Source organism: Macrobrachium nipponense, chromosome 4, assembly GCF_015104395.2.
Source record: "Macrobrachium nipponense isolate FS-2020 chromosome 4, ASM1510439v2, whole genome shotgun sequence".
In the NCBI taxonomy this organism is placed as follows: domain Eukaryota; kingdom Metazoa; phylum Arthropoda; class Malacostraca; order Decapoda; family Palaemonidae; genus Macrobrachium; species Macrobrachium nipponense.
In genome coordinates, this window is record NC_061100.1 from 20,448,905 (window position 1) to 20,470,453 (window position 21,549).

The 21,549-nt window shown below is 42.5% G+C and overlaps 1 protein-coding gene across 1 annotated transcript in view; it reads right to left on the reverse strand.

Moving 5' to 3' along the window:
• The window catches only part of LOC135211293 (insulin-like receptor), a 42,727-nt gene that overhangs the window by 15,044 nt on the left and 6,134 nt on the right, over positions 1 to 21,549 (reverse strand). The window contains 12 exon segments of the mRNA XM_064244611.1: positions 1,135 to 1,211; positions 2,289 to 2,370; positions 2,898 to 2,997; positions 3,941 to 4,104; positions 4,759 to 4,961; positions 8,262 to 8,510; positions 8,600 to 8,649; positions 10,466 to 10,646; positions 11,417 to 11,588; positions 19,348 to 19,429; positions 20,620 to 20,781; positions 21,268 to 21,367. Coding sequence (XP_064100681.1) covers positions 1,135 to 1,211; positions 2,289 to 2,370; positions 2,898 to 2,997; positions 3,941 to 4,104; positions 4,759 to 4,961; positions 8,262 to 8,510; positions 8,600 to 8,649; positions 10,466 to 10,646; positions 11,417 to 11,588; positions 19,348 to 19,429; positions 20,620 to 20,781; positions 21,268 to 21,367 — 1,622 coding nt within the window.

Sequence of the window (21,549 nt, forward strand, 5' to 3'; positions counted from 1 at the left end):
ACAGTTTTGTGTTTGTGACCCTCTCTTTCAATTCCCAGGGTCGTCCAGAAATCCATTCTCGAGTCTATTCTCAAGAAACGAGTTGCATTTTTTTTTATTGCTTCACGTTTTGAATCGAGTTTTCAGCTGTGGTCTTCAGCGAGTAACTCGTATTTCATTTTTTTTAAATCAAAAGCTTTCATTCTTTGGTTCCACATCAGAATACTGATCCATCTTTCCAAGAGGTCATAGTGAATACGGGATCAAATTATTCATAAATCTGATTTCCTCAAGTTCATGATTTTCTTAGAAGAAATGGCTTTATGAAGACCACTCAGAAATAAAAGATCTGGTCTAAGTCATATTTTCCCCCGTGGACCTCACGCGGTGCACTGTAGGCGTTACTTAGTGGGGTCTTGCAGCGTCCCTACGGCCCCTAGCTGCAACCCTTCTCATTCTCTTTACTGTGCCTCCGTTCATATTCTCTTTCTCCCATCTTACTTTCCGCCCTCTCCTGACAACGATTTCAGAATGCGACGGCTTTGAGGTTTTCCTCCTGTTACGCCTTTCAGACCTTCTCACTGACAATTTCCGCTTCAGCGCTGAATGACCTCATAGGTCCAAGTGCTTGGCCCTTGACCTACATTTTATATATTCCATTCCAAATCATATTTCACGCACAGCATTCTTCAGAAGCGCACATCCAGTGGCGGGTCTAGAAATCTTTCAGGGAGGGGTGGGGGTCATTCGGATTTCTCATATATATGTAACGTACTCACATACGGTACGTAAATATCAATATTTATATACGCATGCATATTCATATATATACACATAATTTACATCATATGCACAAATATTGTATGTACTGAGAGAGAGAGAGAGAGAGAGAGAGAGAGAGAGAGAGAGAGAGAGAGAGAGAGAGAGAATTATAATTATGAAGATTGCTACATTGTTTCTAACATCTGTAGCTTACGCAAAAGCAGGAAGTGCAATTGCTTTGCCAAAGACAAGCATTAAATACATGCATAAAGAAAAAATATATATAATTTTATTTTCAGCGTTTCTATCAATATTCAACTTGTGTGCAGTGAGTACGTATTAACAAATTTTAAATTCTGTGTAGAATCACAAAGGTGAAAATGAGGACCTTACCTTCACTAAGTATCGCATGTGAGACTGGAGTCCTGGAATTTTAAGACTCGTCTTCCTGGTGGCCACTGTCCACTCCTCTGGAACGATATACAGCCACATAAATTAAATCTATACACACCATGATAATGTGTTTAGTCGTATATGGATATGCGTCCAATATATATATATATATATATATATATATATATATATATATATATATATATATATATATATATATATATACACGTACAGGTAAACTGACCGTCACCCTACGAGTGGAACTGATCTGATTTTGTGGTTGGACAGCAATATACAAGATACCCAGACGTAAAGAAGATGAAGGACAAGGTTGAGTCGAGATGAATATAGAATTTAGGCCAAATGCCAAGCACTGGGACCTACGAGGTCATTCGGGGCTGAAATGGAAATTGACAGTGAAAAGGTTTGAAAGTTGTAACAGGAGGAAAACTCGAAGCAGTTGCACTATGAATCAAGTGTTAAGAGAGGTTGGAAAGCAAGATGAAGAAAGAGAACATGAAAGGAGATACAATAAAAGGAACGAAAGTGGGTACAGCTACGGGGCCAAAGGCCCTCAGTAAAACACCCTTCAATAATGCCTACATTGTACCACGTGAGGTGAGCTGACTAGGAGTTGGATTAAGCAAAGATAAATCTGTGATTTCACATCCATGAGCAATGGTATAGGTTCTCTATAGCAACTGTCATGTTCACTTTCTCCAGCAGTGCATGACTTATTTTCATCTTCTGACTATAGTAGATTCAAATCAACCGTGCATTTGATGTCTAGGCCAGTCCCTTACGACGCCCCTGACAGGCTGTTGATAAGCCAATCACAGGGCTGGAAACTCAGTCTCTCTCTAGAGTTCACATGGGTATGGTGCATGTCCTACCTCTCCTGAAAGACGTATCCCTCAGGAGAAGTGGAATATGAACTCTCGAGAGAGACTGAGTTTCCAGCTCTGTGATTGGCTTATCAACAGCCAATCAGGAGCGTCGTAAGGGACTCGCCTAGACATAAAATGCACGGCTGATGGGAATCTACTATAGCCATACGTTATAGTATTCTTTTTCTTTAATAATAATAATTTTCGTAACTTCGGAGAATTTAAAAAAAAGTACTTAAAATACTGAGTTTTATGAAAAGGACTCACTCTGAAATTTCATCGACAGATAGCTGTCCGCGTGGTCTACCTTGTCCGGATTGATGTATTCTGTTAGCGACGATTCAGGTAGCTGAAACGGGTAAAAAATTATTTTCAGTTTTATATTTACGTAATGCTGAGAAAAATTAATTTTAAATACAAGTATTAATCAATTATCGTGTAGGTATATTCAGTCAAGCACAATAACACTAACAAACACACTTTTAATCAAAAGCTGACGAAGACAAGGCCGAATCCACAGACTGAAATTAATGTATTAGCAGCTTTAGTATAGTAGTCGGAATTTCCTTCTATACCGGCTCATTTACTCCCTTTACTTTGTCGGAAACAGACCCTATTGGAAGATGGGACTAATGTCGTAAGAGGAAGAAGATGATGATGAAGTTCTCCCTATTCACGACGATTCTCAGCACAGTCTGGCTGAACTGTATTTAGATACGCCGAAATACCGTTTATTAATTTACCCGTGATTAACGTAATAACATTTATGTCTTGTGAAAATTGTAGAGGAACCATGAGGAAGAACATTATTCTTTAGACCTTGCGGGAGGCGTTCACACGAGAGGCAGAGACGGAGAGAGAAAAAGGACGACTTACCTTAGGCATGACTTGATCCAGTTCGGAACTGTCGACGTAATCGGTATATTCCCAAACGCTGTCATCACTGGAGTCACTCCAATGCTCAAGTCCTTCTCCCCTTCGAAAAAAGGATGTGGTTGGTATAAGGACAAAGTTAACAAACGAACATTAAACGCAGTGTTTTAACAGGATGGCGTATCTGTGCACTGTTTTCAGGAAGGTAACATTTCCTTTTTACTAAAGAAATTATTATTTAAATTGTAATTCCCGAGATGTCCTTGCCATGTGATGCTGTGACATTAATTTGATTTACAGTATGTTCACAAACATCATCTCCACTGTAAAAAAAAAAAAAAAAAAAAAAAAAAAAAATGGACTTTTTTTCCCTAATAACTCGGTTATTTTTGTAAATAAATCAAAATAATATGATGTTAATTTGTGCCTTTATTTTGGAATGAAAAACGATGAAATTCTACCGATCTACCATTCCTCGCAATAAAGTTATATATAGACTGTGTCTTGGGCATTTAGTGTCCAGCATGAACACACCATTTTAATTTGGCCTAAAGTGCCCACCAACACGATATACATACATAAAGAAAGTTATATATATATATATATATATATATATATATATATATATATATATATATATATATATATATATATATATATATATATATATATATATACGTATATAGTAGCCTTCAGCCTAAATTCTACGTTCAAACTTCAAGTATGATCTTCCGCGGTGTAAAAGAGATCGTCAGGCTCCTCTTACACAGTGTTGCCAACCATCTAAAAGCTCCTTACCATACCAAGGCACTGAAATTACCCTACTTTCACTGTCATATTACCCTACGCCCGACTTAAGATGTAAATATTAATGAATTTATTGTTTATTGGTTACTTTTTAATAAAATACAAGATAACCATCTTGAAATTACCCTACATTTTGCTTAAATTTCGTGGCATTACCCGGTTCCCTACAGACCCAGAATTGAGGCTGAATTACCCTATGCATAGGGTAATTACCCCACGGTTGGCAACACTGTTCTTACGTGTAAACCAGGCTGAAAAGAGCATCCTCAGATCTGATCTTCTTCAGTTGTTGCCTTCGGGCTTCGAGGGGAGATGGTGAGAGCTCCTCCTTCCAGTCCTTTGGGGTTGGCTCCGTCGAAGCCTCAGCGTCCTCCGAAGGAATCGTGGTCGTGCTCTTGCCATTCTGCGAGTTGAGAATTTTTCTTTTTATTGATTTTAACAGGAAAGGATAAAGCATCTTCTGTTGCCAACCAGTATATTGAAAGTTATAGCAAGTTAAAATATGATTTCATGTTTTTCTCTTTCACAATAACGACAACAATGATCTCAGATTCAAAACTGAATGATCTCTGTTTAAAAATAAAAATGTACGATTTCATATTTAAGAAATGACCAATCTCAAATCCGAAAATGAAAGATCTCTGTTATAAAATATGAATGATCTCGGTTTAAAAAATTTATGATTTCCGTTTCAAAACTAAATTATTTCAGTTCCAAAAACTGAATATTCTCAGTTTTAATAACTGAAATGATTTTAGCTTCAAAAACCGAATTTTCTTAGTTCCAAAAAACTGAATGTTCTCAGTTCCAAAAACTGAATGATTCTAGTTTCAAAACTGAAATGATCTCGGTTTCAAAACAGAATGCTCCTATGTTCAAAAATGAATTATCTCAGTTTAAAACATGAATAATTCTAGAATCGAAGATGAATGATCTCGTGTTTAAGAAACAAACTATTTCAGTTCCGAAAATGAATGATCTGATAAAAAAAAATGATCACAGATTCAAAAACCGAATGATTTCATTGATCAAAACGAACGACCTCGGCTCCAGATACCTCGCCGTGGAGAGAGTACGTAGCCGTTGAATATCCCGGACTGAGGACATCGTCGCAGCCTCCCACCGGGGGGAAGGGCCACGCTTTCACCCTCACGACGTAATGGTCTATGACTCCGTAGGTCCTTCGAGGGGGAGACCAGCTGACGGTGGCGGTGTCTTCGGTAACCTCCGATAGTCTTATGTCGCTGGGACTGTCGGGGTCTGGAATGAAAGGGGGAGTCCTCAATTTGCATTTCCAAAATGAATATTCAATTAAGGCTATCAGTACAAAACGCACGGAATGGAATGATATATATATATATATATATATATATATATATATATATATATATATATATATATATATATATATATATATATATATATATAAAAGGACGAATTGATAATTGATAGTCAAAAGGAAACCTCGAAGCTGTTGCTCTTCGAAACAATTGCTATGAGAGGGCGGAAAGAAAGACGGGAAAACGACTACGAATGGAGGTACAGTAAAAGGAATGAAAGGGGTTGCAGCTCGGGGCCTAAGGAAAGGACGCTGCAAAGAACCATCAAGTAATGCCTACTGCCCACCGCGTGAGGGGCACTGACGGCAACTCTCCCTTACCGAGAGTATGCTAGGGTTTCAGTACGAAACGCATGAGAAAACATTACGGATTCTTTGAATCAGAGTTTATTGCTATATATATATATATATATAATATCATATATATATATATATATATATAGATATATATGACTGGTAAAAGTGTTCTGTAACAACAGAATTCCATCTAATAAAAGGAGCCCATAAAAACACCAAAATGTAGAGAGAAAAGTACTATATTTCAGAGACTGCTGTCTCTCTCTTCAGGTATATGAATGAGAAAAGTTTACAGAAAAGGTGGTATTTATACCAAGAGATTCGTCCACAAGTAAGCCAATTTAGGTCACCCCCGCTGATAATCTTCCTTTAATCTTCTTAAGCGTTGGTTGAATGAACACTGCGTCGACGATGTCCGATGTCCAATTCCCTTTTGAGATGTTCATTACCTGCTTCTCTTTTATTAAGGCCGATTCCATCATTTGACTCTTGTACCGGCAGTTGCTGCTATAAATTACATGTGACATATTCCAGTTTATTCTATGGTTATGTTCATTTATATGATTGAAAATAGCCGAGTTCTGTTGTCCATACCTAACTGACCGTTTGTGTTGTATTAATCTCTGGGGAAGTGATTTACCTGTAAATCCGATGTAAGATTGGTCACAGTCCTGGCATGGGATCTCATATACCCCAGAGTCTTTGGGCGATGTCTTTTGTTGGACGTTAATCAGGGATTTGGCTAAGGTATTTGGGTAGGTAAATGCAAAAGGGTTGGATTTCCCAAGGGTGTGAGTTACTCTCTTAATCGTCTCCAGGTGGGGAATTTTCTTGATGTTTTAATAATCAGAGACACGACAGAATACAAATTTACCATATACAGAAAACCAACGTTCTCACTTTCATATATTCACTACTTTAGCTATCATGACAATACTATCAAGATAGGTCTAGCTAGCAACCTATTCTTAAGAGCCTTACGAATTTGTTCCCCAGATTTCCTGGAAAAAGAATTTGAACTAATTCGCAAGCAACTTTCATCTTTAAAGTATCCTGACCATATAATTGAGAAAGCAATTCAAAAAGCAAACGTAATTTTCTACCGACCCCCTAAAGACAAGACCAGAGACACACCCAACAATAAATAAAAATTCCCCACCTGGAGACGATTAAGAGAGTAACTCACACCTTGGGAAATCCAACCCTTTTGCATTTACCTACCCAAATACCTTAGCCAAATCCCTGATTAACGTCCAACAAAAGACATCGCCCAAAGACTCTGGGGTATATGAGATCCCATGCCAGGACTGTGACCAATCTTACATCGGATTTACAGGTAAATCACTTCCCCAGAGATTAATACAACACAAACGGTCAGTTAGGTATGGACAACAGAACTCGGCTATTTTCAATCATATAAATGAACATAACCATAGAATAAACTGGAATATGTCACGTGTAATTTATAGCAGCAACTGCCGGTACAAGAGTCAAATGATGGAATCGGCCTTAATAAAAGAGAAGCAGGTAATGAACATCTCAAAAGGGAATTGGACATCGGACATCGTCGACGCAGTGTTCATTCAACCAACGCTTAAGAAGATTAAAGGAAGATTATCAGCGGGGTGACCTAAATTGGCTTACTTGTGGACGAATCTCTTGGTATAAATACCACCTTTTCTGTAAACTTTTCTCATTCATATACCTGAAGAGAGAGACAGCAGTCTCTGAAATATAGTACTTTTCTCTCTACATTTTGGTGTTTTTATGGGCTCCTTTTATTATATATATATATATATATATATATATATATATATATATCTATATATATATTAATATATATATATATATATATTAATTCGAATAATCTTATTGGACTACAAATATATTCTACCGTGTACTATTCTTTCGCTTATGCATGTTTTTAGAAATGGAATGATTAAAAGCGAGAAGACGTCGTGAGTTATTCTACCCTTCAATAAAAGTTGTTGATTAAACATCAGAGAATTTTGAAAATGATTGTCTAAGATTTTAAATTGTAAAGCCGAATTATCCACAAGAGAAACAGAAAAGCTTCTACGATAAAAAAAGGAAAGAATATATAAATGTAAACACAAAAATTATGACTTAGATCATAGATTACGGAATTACTCAGCGCCTCCATCGAGCGTTACTGATCGTGATGTGCACGCAACTACACTGCCACGGTAGGATCGAATGGTCGAATTTGTCCTTCTTTCGATCCAACAACGATGTGATACTATAGTAGATTCACATCGACCGCGCAACTGATGTCTAGGCCAGTCCCTTCCGACGCTCCTGATTGGCTATTGATAAGCTAATCACGGGGCTGTAAACTCTCAGTATCTCTCGAGAGAGAGTTCGCATAGGCAGGATCTATGTTCCACCTCTCCTGAGGGATAATTTTGAAAGACGTATTCCTCAGGAGAGGTGGAACATAGAGCTATAGTAGATTCACATCGACCGCACATCTGATGTCTAGGCCAGTCCCTTCCGACGCTCCTGATCAGGTGTTGATAAGCCAATCACAGGGCCGAAAACTCCCAGTCTCTCTCTTGAGAGAACTTGCATAAGCAGGATGTATGTTCCACCTCTCCTGAGGGACACATCTTTCAAAAGTATCCCTCAGGAGAGGTGGAACATGCATCCTGCCTATGCGCACTCTCTCGCGAGAGACTGAGAGTTTCCAGCCCTGTAACTGGCTTATCAACAGCCAATCAGGAGAGTCGTAAGGGACTGGCCTAGACATCATATGCACGGTTGATGAAGGATTCTTCCAGTTTCGGTAACAATCGGACCACCAAAGTCTTCGTAGAGAAGGAGAAGGAGGAACTCATCTTTCTACAGAGAAGGGCAATTTTTGTCGAGATAGGAGAAAGTAAAAAGTTCCAAAGCTAACTTACTGAAGGGGTTCGTCCTGGCGTAGACGACGCGTGACCTGAGGCGAGCGTAGTTCGTTTCATCCAGGATGGAGTCTACCTCGACGTACACTGCGTAGGTGGTATCTGGCTCCAAGTCCTTCAAATACCCTTTGATTTCGTCTTTGGCATGCCCTTCGATTTCGTCTTTGGCTTGCCCTTCGATTTCGTCTTTGGCTTGCCCTTCGATTTCGTCTTTGGCATGCCCTTCGATTTCGTCTTTGGCTTGCCCTTCGATTTCGTCTTTGGCTTGCCTTTCGAGTTCGTCTTTGCTGCCTTCGATTTCGCTTTGGATTGCCCCTTCGATTGCTTTGGCTTGCCACCGATTTCGTCTTTGGCTTTAACCGCCTTCACGTACTTTTTCATCCAATCGCTGAAACACAAAGATTGGCAATGGAATTCTAAAGATGGCAGCATTTTTTCAATAAGTAATCAACCTTCTTACCTAAAAGATACAATTCTATTTCCCCGAGTTCAATCATATTCTTAAAAATTAATGTCATATGTGATATGATTTCATCCTTCAACATCTTGTTGAAAACAAGTGGGGAATGAACCTTATGAAGCTATGGTTATCAGCACCAATAAGTCGCTGACTTGCATTCAGCGTGTTTGTGATATGTGCACGATAAGTCATAAACACACCTCTGCACTTTATAGCATACTTACATGTCACAACTAGGTTAGTCGTTGGACGGGTGGTTTTCGCACTCGGATACCAATCCGGTGGCCCGAAGTTCGATTCTCAGCTCTGCCAACGTGGAATCAGAGGAATTTACTTCTGGTAATAAAAATCCATTTCTCGATGTAACGTGGTTCGGTTCCCTCAATAAGCTGTAGGTCACATTGCTAGGTGACCAGTTGACTCCTAGCCACGTAAAAATATCTAATCCTTCGGGCCAACCCTAGGAGAGCTGTTAATCAGCTCAGTGGTCTGGTTAAACTAAGATATACTTACTTTTACACATCGCAAACAGGTTGAAAACAAGTGGTTGATGTGAGCGGAGAACAAACATTGGATAATCGTATGAAGCAGTATAGTAGATTCACATCAACCGTGCATCTGATGTCTAGGCCAATCCCTTAAGACGCTCCTGATTGGTTGATGATAAGCCAATCACAGGGCTGGAAACTCTCAGTCTCTCTCGAGGGTTCACATGGGTAGGATCTATGTTCCACCTTTCCTGAGGGATACGTCTTTCAAAAGTATCCCTCAGGAGAGGTGGAACAAATGTCCTGCCTATGTGAACTCTCGGGAGAGACTGAGAGTTTCCAGCCCTGTGATTGGCTTATCAACAGCCAATCAGGAGCTTCGTAAGGGACTGGCCTAGACATCAAATGCACGGCTGATCTGAATCTACTATAGTTAGGAGTACAAATAGTCGTTAAATCGTATTCTGCATGTTTGTGATATGTGTGTGATTAGTCATAAACACACATAGGCAACTTATTGCATACATATAAAAAACAGGTTTAAAACAAGTCAGCAACCATTAGTGAAGAACAAATCTTTGGCAAATGCTAGATAACCGTATGAGGCACTGGATAGGGTTACCAGTAAGTCATCAACTCATGTTAAACATGTTTGGGATACGTCTGCAATTTATCAGACAGATATCACATAAAGGTTGAAAACAAGTCGACAACTGTAAGTGGAGAAAGAATCATTGAAAATGCTGGATAAACAAATGAAGCACTGCTTAGGAGTATCAATGAGTTATCAATTCATATTCAACATGTTTGTGACATATGTGATATGTCATAAACCATATAGGCAATTTATTGCAGACATCACAAACAGGTTGGAAACAAGTCCATGACCTTAAGTAGGGAATGACTCTGAGAAATGTTGGTTAATTGTATGAAATACTAGAGTACCATTAACTCGTATTCAACATGTTGTGACGTGTGTGTGATAGGTTGCCAATGACATTGTACTGAATTGTGGGCATACCCTTAAGAAACACTATGGTCTTTTGAAACACATCTACGATTACAGGAATTATTGGTTTGTCAATAAGTGCAAGAATTCCATACAATTCAACATCTGACCCAATTACTCAACCCAGCACATGCTAAGCTACCAAGATGCATGGACAAAGGAAGGTGGGTAAGCCTTATAGGAAACAGTGACCACATACAGAGATGGGGAAAGCTGAAGAAGAAGAACAACAACAACAATCACTCACTCGGTACACGAATCCCTTCCACCTGAGTATGTCTCGCGCCCCTCAGAGGCTTTGTAGTAGACATAATACCCAAGGAGCAGCCTGTCATCATCTATGGTGGGAACCTTCCACCAGATCTTCAAGACGCCTCGTAGGTTCGTGTCCGTTGGCTCCACCCTGATGTCCTGGGGCATGATGTTACCTGCGGAGAAAAGGATAAATGGGGCAAAAGTTGATGGTCACTAGTTTTTACAGGTTTGGTGGGAACCTCCCACTAGATCTTCAAGACGCCTCATAGGTTCGTGTCCGTTGGCTCCACCCTGATCTCCTGGGGCATGATGTGACCTGCAGAGGAAAGGATAAATGGGGCAAAAGTTCATGGTCACTGGTTTTTAACAGGTTGATTTACCATGATCACTTCCACTCGTTGCATCAGCAGGTATCAAAAGGAAGACCTAGTGATTTGTCACGTTAGCGTGCAGTGCGCTATGCGCCAAAGGGTCCCTCTCCACGCAAGCTAGAACCAGGAAGAACCATACCAGACCAGCGGCTGCTGAGGTTCAGTAGGTGGATCTATTGGCTACCCCAAAAACCCCATTCCATCCCTATAAACTCACAAAATGAGATTCAATGGCCTTCTGCACTCATTTAGGAAACTCAAAAGATTCTTATCCGTCCCTCTGTACCTTTTGCCTGATGTGAGGTCATTTCGACAATGGAATCGAGTATACAATTTAGGCTAAGGGCCAATCGCTGGGACCCATGAAGTCATCCAGCGATGAAAGGGAAATTGAGAATGAAAACGTTTGAAAGCTGTAGCAGGAGAATGTTCAGGTGAGGACGGAGAGTAAGAGAGAAGAAAGAGAATATGAATGGAGGTACAGTAAAAGGAACGAAACGGTCAGTTTGACAAGGGAGCATTATCAACTGAACCAACAGAGGGAATTCTCTAAAAAGTACAAAATTACTTACAAGCTACTTTATTCCCGTTCGAGAGCGTCATGACTAACGACTCCTTAGATCGCCCCACTGTTGTGGGGGTTAGAACCCCCACCACCCCAACTACTACTACTCTCTTCAGGAAGTCTCGGATCTTGTCATAACACAGGTGGGGGTTCGAGTGGAACAGGACTTTCGCCTCACTCTGGAATACGAGAATTGGAATGAAATCAATATCTCTTCGCTTCAGCTCACGCGTTGGTTTACTCTGAATTTTTAATAATAATAATATTAATAACGAACCAAACAAAAACTTATTTCCGTTTTCTTCTGAAAATTGAAAAAACTCACAAAATTACTGTGTATAACGTGTTTATTTATAAGTATTTACAATTTATTATAAAATAAAATGTAAATACTTATAAGTAAGCACGTTATATACACAGTAATTTTGTGGGTTTCTTTTTCAATATCAATAATGCTACCAATAATGCTTTATTTCCAGTATGATTTCATTTTATATACAAAAATATTTTACATAAAACAAAGTGGTGCCAAGTGGCTACAATTTTGATTTATTATTAAACACAAATTTACAGGGAAAAAAGCTATTCTGAATTTGCAAGGCATTCCACAAGAAAATGAACTCCAAGGAAGCAACTGAAATATAAACTTTAGGCCAAAGGCCAGGCGCTGGGACTTATGAACATGATATTGTTATGATACAATAAAGTTTCATACATACTTACCTGGTAGATATATACTTAGCTATAGACTCCGTCGTCCCCGACAGAAATTCAAATTTCGCGGCACTCGCTACAGGTAGGTCAGGTGATCTACCGCCCTGCCCTGGGTGGCAGGACTAGGAACCATTCCCGTTTTCTATCAGATTTTCTCTCTTCCACCTGTCTCCTGCGGGGAGGCTGGGTGGGCCATTAATCGTATATATCTGCCAGGTAAGTATGTATGAAACTTTATTGTATCATAACAATATCATTTTCATTCATTCAACTTCCCTGTCAAATATATACTTAGCTGATTGGCACCCTTTGGTGGAGGGTAAGAGACAGCCAACTCCTGAAATAGACAGGTAAACAACATATGTTGTAGGTATTTATAGACCTTGGTTCCTACCTGATTAGGCGGAAGACTTCGTGGCTACTGCCTAGGAGTCTGCTTCGCCTCATGAGCCTTAGCGAGATATTGATCTGTGGCCAAGAGTTCTTGTGGGTCTGTCGATGGGGTCTTATCCACTTACTCGGCAGAGCCTAACTGGCATTTGTCAATGGGTGCTAATCCACTAACATGACAACACGCCTTATTCAAGGAGCACACAACCGATCCCGATCACCCGATCCTAACACCTGTGTTAGTTCTAAGATTGTCAAGAGTTATCCCCCAAACTACTCACAAACAACCAATAACTCGAATCACACAGTCAAGACGCACACTTTAAAGTAAAAAAAAAAAAGAAAAAAAAAAATTTGTACCCCTCTATTAGTCAGATACAACCCGAGTTCCTTACTGAGCAAAAATGACGGCCGTCTGTGCGACATCTGACACTCCTTCCAGCAGGAAGTCAATAACATATCCAACAAGAGGGTTACGCACATATAATAAAATTAAGGATCGGTGCTTGCTCCAATACCCAGGACCGTATCCGCTGACACAAACGGACCTAGAGAAAAGCATTTCTCGTAAGTTACCCGAACGTCTTTCAAGTAATGAGATGCAAAAACTGAATTGCATCTCCAATATGTCGCTTCCAAGATATTCTTTAGCGACATATTTCTTTGGAAAGCAAGAGACGTCGCGACTGCTCTAACTTCGTGAGCTTTTACTCTCAAAAGTTTAAAGGAGTCATCTGGGCAGTTATTATGTGCCTCTGTTATAACGCTTCTAACAAAGGAGGCCAAGGCATTTTTCAACATAGGTCTTTTTGGGTCCTTTACAGAGCACCATAGACCTTGTTGAGAACCCCCCATCTGCTTCTTTCTCTCTAGATAGAATTTTAGTGCTCTGATCGGCAAAGGGACCTTTCTACCTCCCTACCTACTAGGTTAGTCAGGCCCTTTACTTCGAAGCTCCTGGGCCAGGGCTTTGAAGGATTCTCGTTCTTCGCTAGAAACAGAGTCTGAAACGAACAGATGGCAGAGTCTCCTTTAAACCCTACACGAGACCCTAGGGCGTGCAGTTCACTAATTCTTTTCGCCGTAGCGAGAGACAACAGAAACAAGCACTTTCTTGTAATGTCTCGAAAGGAGGCCAGATGAGGAGGTTCGAATTTTTCCGAAGTCAGGAATCTTAGGACTATGTCCAGATTTCAGCTCGGAGCTCTTGGTTCTCTTGACTTTGACGTCTCGAATGACCAAATTAGATCGTGCAGATCCTTATTGTCAGCCAATTCTAAGCCTCTATTCCTGAATACGGCTGAGAGCATACTTCTATATCCCTTTATGGTTGACACAGAAAGATGAGATTTCTCTTTCAGGAAAAGAAGGAAATCGGCAATTTCGGTCACAGAGGTATTGGAGGAGGACATCTTCTTCGACCTACACCAACTTCTGAACACCTCCCACTTCAATTGATATATTCGCATTGTAGAAGATCTGCGGGCTCTAGCAATTGCGCTTGCAGCCTTGCGAGAAAAGCCCCTCGCTCTGACGAGTCTTTCGATAGTCGAAAGGCAGTCAGAGCAAGAGCGGGGAGGTTTTGATGATACCTCTCGAAGTGGGGTTGTTTGAGCAGATCTGTCCTGTTTGGAAGAGATCTGGGGAAGTCCACCGTCCACTCCATTACCTCTGTGAACCAATCTCGAGCTGGCCAAAATAGGGCTATCAGAGTCATTCTTGTCCCCTTTGAGGCCACGAACTTTCTGAGCACTTCCCCCAGGATCTTGAATGGGGGAAAGGCGTACACACCTATAGCTGGTTCACTTAAGGTGGATTCTCGTTTGAGGCCGACGCCTACGAGACGTTTGTTTGACGGCCGCTGATTGGCTGGTGCCAGGAGGAAGGCCACTCCCAGCCAATCAACGGCTGCCAAACAAACGTCTCGCAGGCATAGGGCTCACCCAAGGATCTACCTTAAGTGAACCAGCTATAGTCCCGACCAATCTAGGAGAAGGGCGTCTACTGCAAATGCTCTGGGGTCCTCTACCAATGAGCAAAAGGTGCTTATCCTTTTGGAGAGGAACGTGGCGAACAGGTCTATTTGAGGTCTCCCCCAAAGTGACCAGAGGCTCTGACACACTTCTGAGTGGAGGGTCCATTCTGTTGGAAGGACCTGGAACCTCCTGCTCAGCCTGTCCGCTCTCACGTTCCTCTCTCCTTGGACAAATCTTGTCAGTAGAATAATGTTCCTTCGATGTGCCCATAGTAGAAGGTCTTTCGTTAACTCGTAGAGAAAGAACGAGTGCGTCCCGCCTTGTTTCGGTATGTAAGCCAGAGCGGTGGTGTTGTCTGAGTTTATCTGAACTACCCCGTCTCTGACTATCAGCTCGAAGCCCTTTAGAGCAAGATGTATGGCTAAGAGCTCCTTGCAGTTGATGTGCCATGATACCTGTTCTTCTGACCAGGTGCCTGACACTTCTCTTGTTCCCAAGGTTGCACTCCCACCCCGTCTCCGACGCGTCGGAATACAATACTTGGTTTGGGTTCCGAATTTCCCTGGGACACACCTCTGTTTTCCTCTACAGGGGGCAACCACCACTTTAAGTGATCTTTCACTTCTAGAGGAATCGGAAATGTGTCGGTGAGCTGTCCTGTCTTCCAGTTCCAAACCCTTTTTAGGAAGAATTGTAGGGGACGGAGATGAAGTCTTCCTAGAGGAAAGAACTGTTCCAGCGAGGATAGGGTCCCCAGAAGGCTCAACCATTCCCTCGCTGAACTGTGCTCCTTCCCTAAGAAGCTGGAGACTTTTCCGCAACCTTTTGTGATTCTCTCTGAGAAGGAAAAACTCGAAAACCCCGAGAATCCATCCGAATCCCCAGATAAACCATGTTCTGGCTGGGGATCATCTGAGATTTCTCGAGGTTTACGATTAATCCTAGTGACCTTATAAGGTCTAGTGTCGTTGTAAGGTCCTCCAAACACTGTCTCTGCGATCTGGCTCTGATGAGCCAGTCGTCTAGGTAGAGGGAGATGTTTATTCCTTTAGGTGCAGATATCTTGCCACATTCTTCATCAGGCTTATGAAAACCTGAGGAGCTGTGGACAGGCCGAAACACAAGGCCCTGAACTGATAGATCCTTCCCTCCATCATGAAACGAAGGTACTTCTTCGACGAAGGATGAATCGGGACGTGGAAATAGGCATCCTGAAGATCGAGCGATACCATCCAGTCTCCTTGGCGTAGGGCTGAAAGGACTGATGCGGATGTTTCCATACTGAACTTCTCCTTTTCCACATATCTGTTCAGTGCACTTACATCTAGGACTGGTCTCTAACCCCCCGAAGCCTTCGCCACTAGAAAAAGGCGATTGTAAAACCCCGGGGAGTTGTGATCCAGTACTAGTTCGATTGCCCTCTTGTCCCACATTTGATCCACCATTTGTCGAAGAGTATCCTTCAGTACAGGGTCCTTGTATCTGGCGGACAGTTCCCTCGGTGTTGACGTCAGGGGAGGACTGTCCTTGAAGGGGATGTAATATCCCTTCTTGATGACTGACAGCGACCAGGTGTCGGCTCCTATCCGTGCCCAGGCTTCCGCAAATTCCTGTAGCCTGGCACCTACTGGTGTTTGGAGGATCTCGATCTCATTTACCCTTCTTAAAGGGTCGGAAGGAAGCTCTTCCTCGCTTTTCCGTAGCTTTCCTTTTGGAGGTTACTTTAGAAGGAGGGCCTCCTCGAAAGGGCTGTTGCGATGTACGAGCCCCTTTCTTTTCTTCAATGACCACAGGTCTATTCTTCTTTGAAGATTGCATGAGAAGATCCTGAGTTGCCTTCTCAGTTAGCGAATGTGAAACATCCTTCACTAACTGAGAAGGGAACAAATGCTCTGATAATGGAGCGAAAAGTAAAGTGGCTCTCTGCGAGGGAGAGACGGCTTTAGTCAAGAATGAACTGAAAACCGCTCTCTTTTTTAAAATCCCCGCTCCAAAGAGAGAGGTGACTTCTCCCGAACCATCCTGAACCGCTTTATCTATGCATGCCAGGATGCTCAGCAAAACTTCTGGGTTGAGGCCTTGTGCTTCATGGGTCTTTTTGGCCAAAACCCCAAGGGACCAATCCAGAAAATTGAACACTTCAAAGACGTGGAAAAGCCCCTTGAGGAGGTGATCCAATTCAGAAAGGCCCCATGTCGCTCGAGCCGAGTTTAGGGCATGCCTCCTCGACAAGTCTACTAGACTCGAGAAGTCAGATTCCGCCGAAGCAGGAAGAGACAGTCCCATGTTCTCTCCAGTCTCGTACCATATGCCTCTTCTGCCCGTCAGTCTGGCAGGAGGCATACAAAACACCGTCCTCCCCAGTTCCTTCTTCGATTGTATCCAGGAACCGAGAGACTGGAGGGCCCTTTTTATTGAGATGGCCGGTCTCATTTTAAGGGAGGACGACGATTTCAGAGCTTTAGCACTCGAAAAGAGAGAGCGCGGAGAAGGAGGAGCAGCTGGGGTCAGAGAATCTCCATATTCTTCAAGAAGAAGTGCCGTTAGAACTTTATAATTCGATAGTCCTTCTTTACTTGGAGCCTCATCTTCTGACACTTCCTCTAGCTCGAGAGGGTCAGAAGGAGACGATCCCTTTTATCGCATGTTTCTTCCTTCGACCTCACTCTTTCCGAAGGCGAAGGACTTCTCATAGGTGAGGGACTAAGTGACATCGCCTCCCTATGTCTAATCACTGGCGATTCTTGTCTAACTGGCGCCTGGCGCCTGTCAGGCTCTTCGCGCCTGGCTGGCGCCTCGCGCCTGGCTGGCGCCTCGCGCCTGGCTGGCGCCTCGCGCCTGGCTGGCGCCTCGCGCCTGGCTGGCTCCTCGTGCCTGGCTGGCTCCTTGCGCCTGGCTGGCTCCTTGCGCCTGGCTGGCGCCTCGCGCCTGGTTGGCGCCTCGTTCCTGGCTGGCGCCTGGCGCCTGGTTGGCGTCTGGCGCCTGGAAGGATCCTGGTTGTAATCTGGCGCCTTGCGCCTGGTTGGCTCTTCACGCGCTGCGAAAACTTCTGTCTTGTAAAGCGAATCACTTTCAGGTGTTGCCTGGCGCCTGCTTGGCGCTTCTTCTTCTTCTTCCTCTCGCCTGTCCAGTGCTTCGTTCCCCCCAGAGATGGCCACCTGTGCGACATCTTCCCTGGAGGGTTCGTTGCGCCTGGCAGGAGATCGGTGTCTAGACCTTTTGATAGGCAGCTTATTGTCCTTTCTACGAGGAGGCTCTTTGGATAGGACTCCCACCAAAGAAGCTAGCTGCTCCTGTAGATTTAACAGGATCTTCTTGGTCGACGGCTCTCTTTCCTCTTCATAAGGAGGAGGGGGAGATCTGGAAGGCGCTTGAGGTTCTAGCTCTCTTGATAACCGAGGGTGCTTCTTCTTCTGAAAAGCGCTGGGGGCTAGAATCCAAAGCAGGCTCTTTCCAGTTCCTCTTCAATGGGCGAGAAAGATTCGTGTCCTTCCACCCGCGTTTCGGTGAGGGAGATCCTGAAGAAGAGAAGCACTCACGCAGGACGCTTTTTCTATAGCGGTCCCTGGCAGTCTGAGGCGATACAGAGCCTGCCGAAGGGACGCCTGATCGGTGGGGAATCTTCACAACCTCCGTAAGGCTTTCGACTTTCCTTCTCCTCTGGGCCAGGGAGCTTGGAAGAGGTCTAGACCTGGGAGCGTCACAGAGCCGACCAGACGCCCCCTCCACTACACTGGGGACACTTACATCACTTGAAATATCACCATCACTTTGCTTACCTTCCAAAGCAGCCATTTTTTCTTGCATCCTTTGAAGGGAAGCTTTCAGGTCTGCAATTTCCGATGCAGAATCAGTCGGATTTGCAAACTGTGATCGGCCTGATACAGAGGGAGAATAATTCATATTATGAGGAGAAGAAGCTACAGAACTAGATAAAGGTTCATTAGATCTAGATCTACTAAGGCTTTTAGAAGCTGCTTTCCTCACTCTGTCTCTCTCTAACTTCTTCAAGTAAGAAGTTAGAGTCTTCCATTCTTCAGCACTCAACCTTTCACATTCATTACAGGTGTTAGCCAAAGAACATTCAACTACTCCACAACGTCGGCATACAGTGTGAGGATCTACCGAAGCCTTCGGCATCCTCACCTTGCAGCCTTCATTCACACACACACTCACACCAACACTCGAGTCAGACATTTTTAAGAAAAATCCAAAAGCAAGTCCAAAAACAAGTCCACGATAGCGAATGCCAAAACAACGATCCAAGTACGTCACCAAAAGTCGGCCGAAAGAAGATCAATTGCGTTGAAAAAAAGAATTCCAGTCAGGAGGTAGTAACAACAATGTTGACACCACCGGCGACAGAGAAAATCTGATAGAAAACGGGAATGGTTCCTAGTCCTGCCAATCAGGGCAGGGCGGTAGATCACCTGACCTACCTGTAGCGAGTGCCGCGAAATTTGAATTTCTGTCGGGGACGACAGAGTCTATAGCTAAGTATATATCTGACAGGGAAGTTGAATGTATGAAAATAACTTTTCTCGTCATTCTGACACCGATTTTCATCATTTTTTTTTTTTTTTTAGATATGAATAAATATGTCAAACAGAAGTCCAATAGTTATTAATCAGTAAAAAACGCACAGCCGTAAAAATACAAGTGAAGGGTTCACACGAATATAAACGTTCTCTTCTAGAAACTGCTGTTTGTAAATACCAAGTTTTGTACGCTTTCAATAACGCAAAAGAAAGGTGCGACAAAGAACAATTAAGATTTTGCGAAGAAAACGTGATAAACAATTCAGATTTCGTATTAAATTTCTTCTTCGAACGTTGAGCGCTCTTCAAAATGAACTCACCTTCCTTATGGTGAGATTGCCTTGGATCTCCCGATTCCAGATGGTCTCCAGATATTCGTTGTCATGGACGAACAGGGCATATCTGAAAGGGACGATTTGAGTCACGAATGATGAATTGAAATATACCTGCTCTACAATATCAGCTCCACCAGATACTCCACAATACTTACTCCATAATATCTGCTCCACCACCTACTCCACGATACCTGCTCCATAATATCTGTTCCACCACCTACTTAACAATACCTACTCCACAATACCTGCTCCACTACCTACTCAACAATACCTGCTCCAATACCTACTCAACAATACCACTCCACAATGTCTGCTCCACCACCTACTCCACCACCTACTCCCCAACATCTACACCACCACCTGCTCCACCATGTGCATTTAAATGTTGGAATAATTGACAACAAACAGTGCGTTTCTTGCGGTAAAGGAAAGCTGCCACCGAATGGAATGGAATGTAGAATTCAGGGCAAAGGTCGAGCACTGGGACGCATGAGGTCATTCAGCAAATTGAGAGCAGAAAGGCTTGACACAAGACAGCAGACTTTATCATATTCATTCTCTAACTATGGAGTTCTATGATAAGCAGGTTGTGCAGTCCACTAATTAATGATGCCCTTGTTTTTTTAAGAGTTCCCAAGCTCGTGAAATCTGCATTTTTTTGGAGGAATTAATGATGAAATTAATCGGCACAAAAAGTACGCAACACACACAAACTACTATGGAAAACAATTGATTGAAATCTTACCGCGCACCAATATCAAGGGAATCATTAAACTTCAAAACGAACATCATTTCTCTCCAATAATAATCTGAGATCCTGCTTCTTGACATCTCACCCGTCATTTTAGAACTTCTCCTCCTCTTCTCCTCGCATTATAATACATTGTTAGCTATTTATTAATTCATTTTTTTCACATTTTCATAAGCGAGATCTCTTCTTTCTGTATTTCCCTTTATCCTACTCTTAAGCCCCGTCCACATGATCGAACTTTGCCCGACAGACTTTGTTCGATGTGATGTCATCCACATGGTTGAACTTTGTCTGACAGACTTTGTTCGGTGTGACGTCAGAAGCGGGAAAAGTCGGAACCTTATGATGTCACATCAAACAAAGTCTGTCGGGCAAAGTTCGACCGTATGGAAGGGCCTTAAAACTTCTCCCTGGAAGCTTCAATTTCAAGTCAAAGGCCCCTTTTGTGGGCTTGTTCCATATGAATAGGGTTCAACTTATAAATAATAATAATAATAAACAACAACCTGTCATCGTACAGCTTGTCCCCTCCGATGATGGCGAGAGACTTCAGGAAATCCAAGGACGTCAGCGACTTCGATCTGAAGACTCGTACATAGCCAGTCACTTCTCGGATGTTTTGCAGGCTTTCTCTCAACCTCTTCGAGATGTTGGCGCCACCAGAGATGCTGTGGAATGGAAGGGAATGGGATGGAATGCAAAATATATGAGGTCATTCAGTGCTGAAAGTGAAGTCGAGAGTAAAAAAGGTTTGAAATGTATAACTGGAGGGAAACCTTTTGCAGTTGAATTATGAAACAATTGCTAGGAGAAGGTTGCAGAGAGTTAGATGAGACTATCAATGGAGCTAATAAAAGGAATGCAAAGGGCTGCAGGTAGGGACCGAAAAAGCACTAGACAGAGAAGGACGAAGAGCACTCACTGAGAGAACTTATCTGAGTCTGACCCCTTTACGGGAAGAGCTGATGTCAAAGTCCTTCACATTGATGATAATGATACATCTGAATGGAATGGAAAGTCTCATTTCCTTCAAATGTTCAAGTGAATCTTTAGTCTGCTGAGTTGGGCCGTCACTAAGAATTCTTAACCATCTGCAGCCTGACCTTCCATGCTGGAAAAGCTAATTGGTAAGTTTAGCCATACAGTATGATTACCTGATTTCAAGGGATCCAGCAATCACTGTACAGCCCTTTAGAGCCTGGGCATTTCCTGGGCTGGTGATGAACCGACCTCGGCATGTTTTCTCGCAAATGCCTGTTGAGAAAGAGAAGTTGAACTGGCCAGTGATTTGTGCATTACGTCATAGGCTGTCCTAGAATTTGCGAAAATTGCGTAAAATATACGTCGACACGTTTAACCTCAAGTAAGCTCGATCTGAGTAGAGGATTGCTTTCAAGTAAAATCATTAAACCAAAGAAGATTGTAAACTTGCAAAA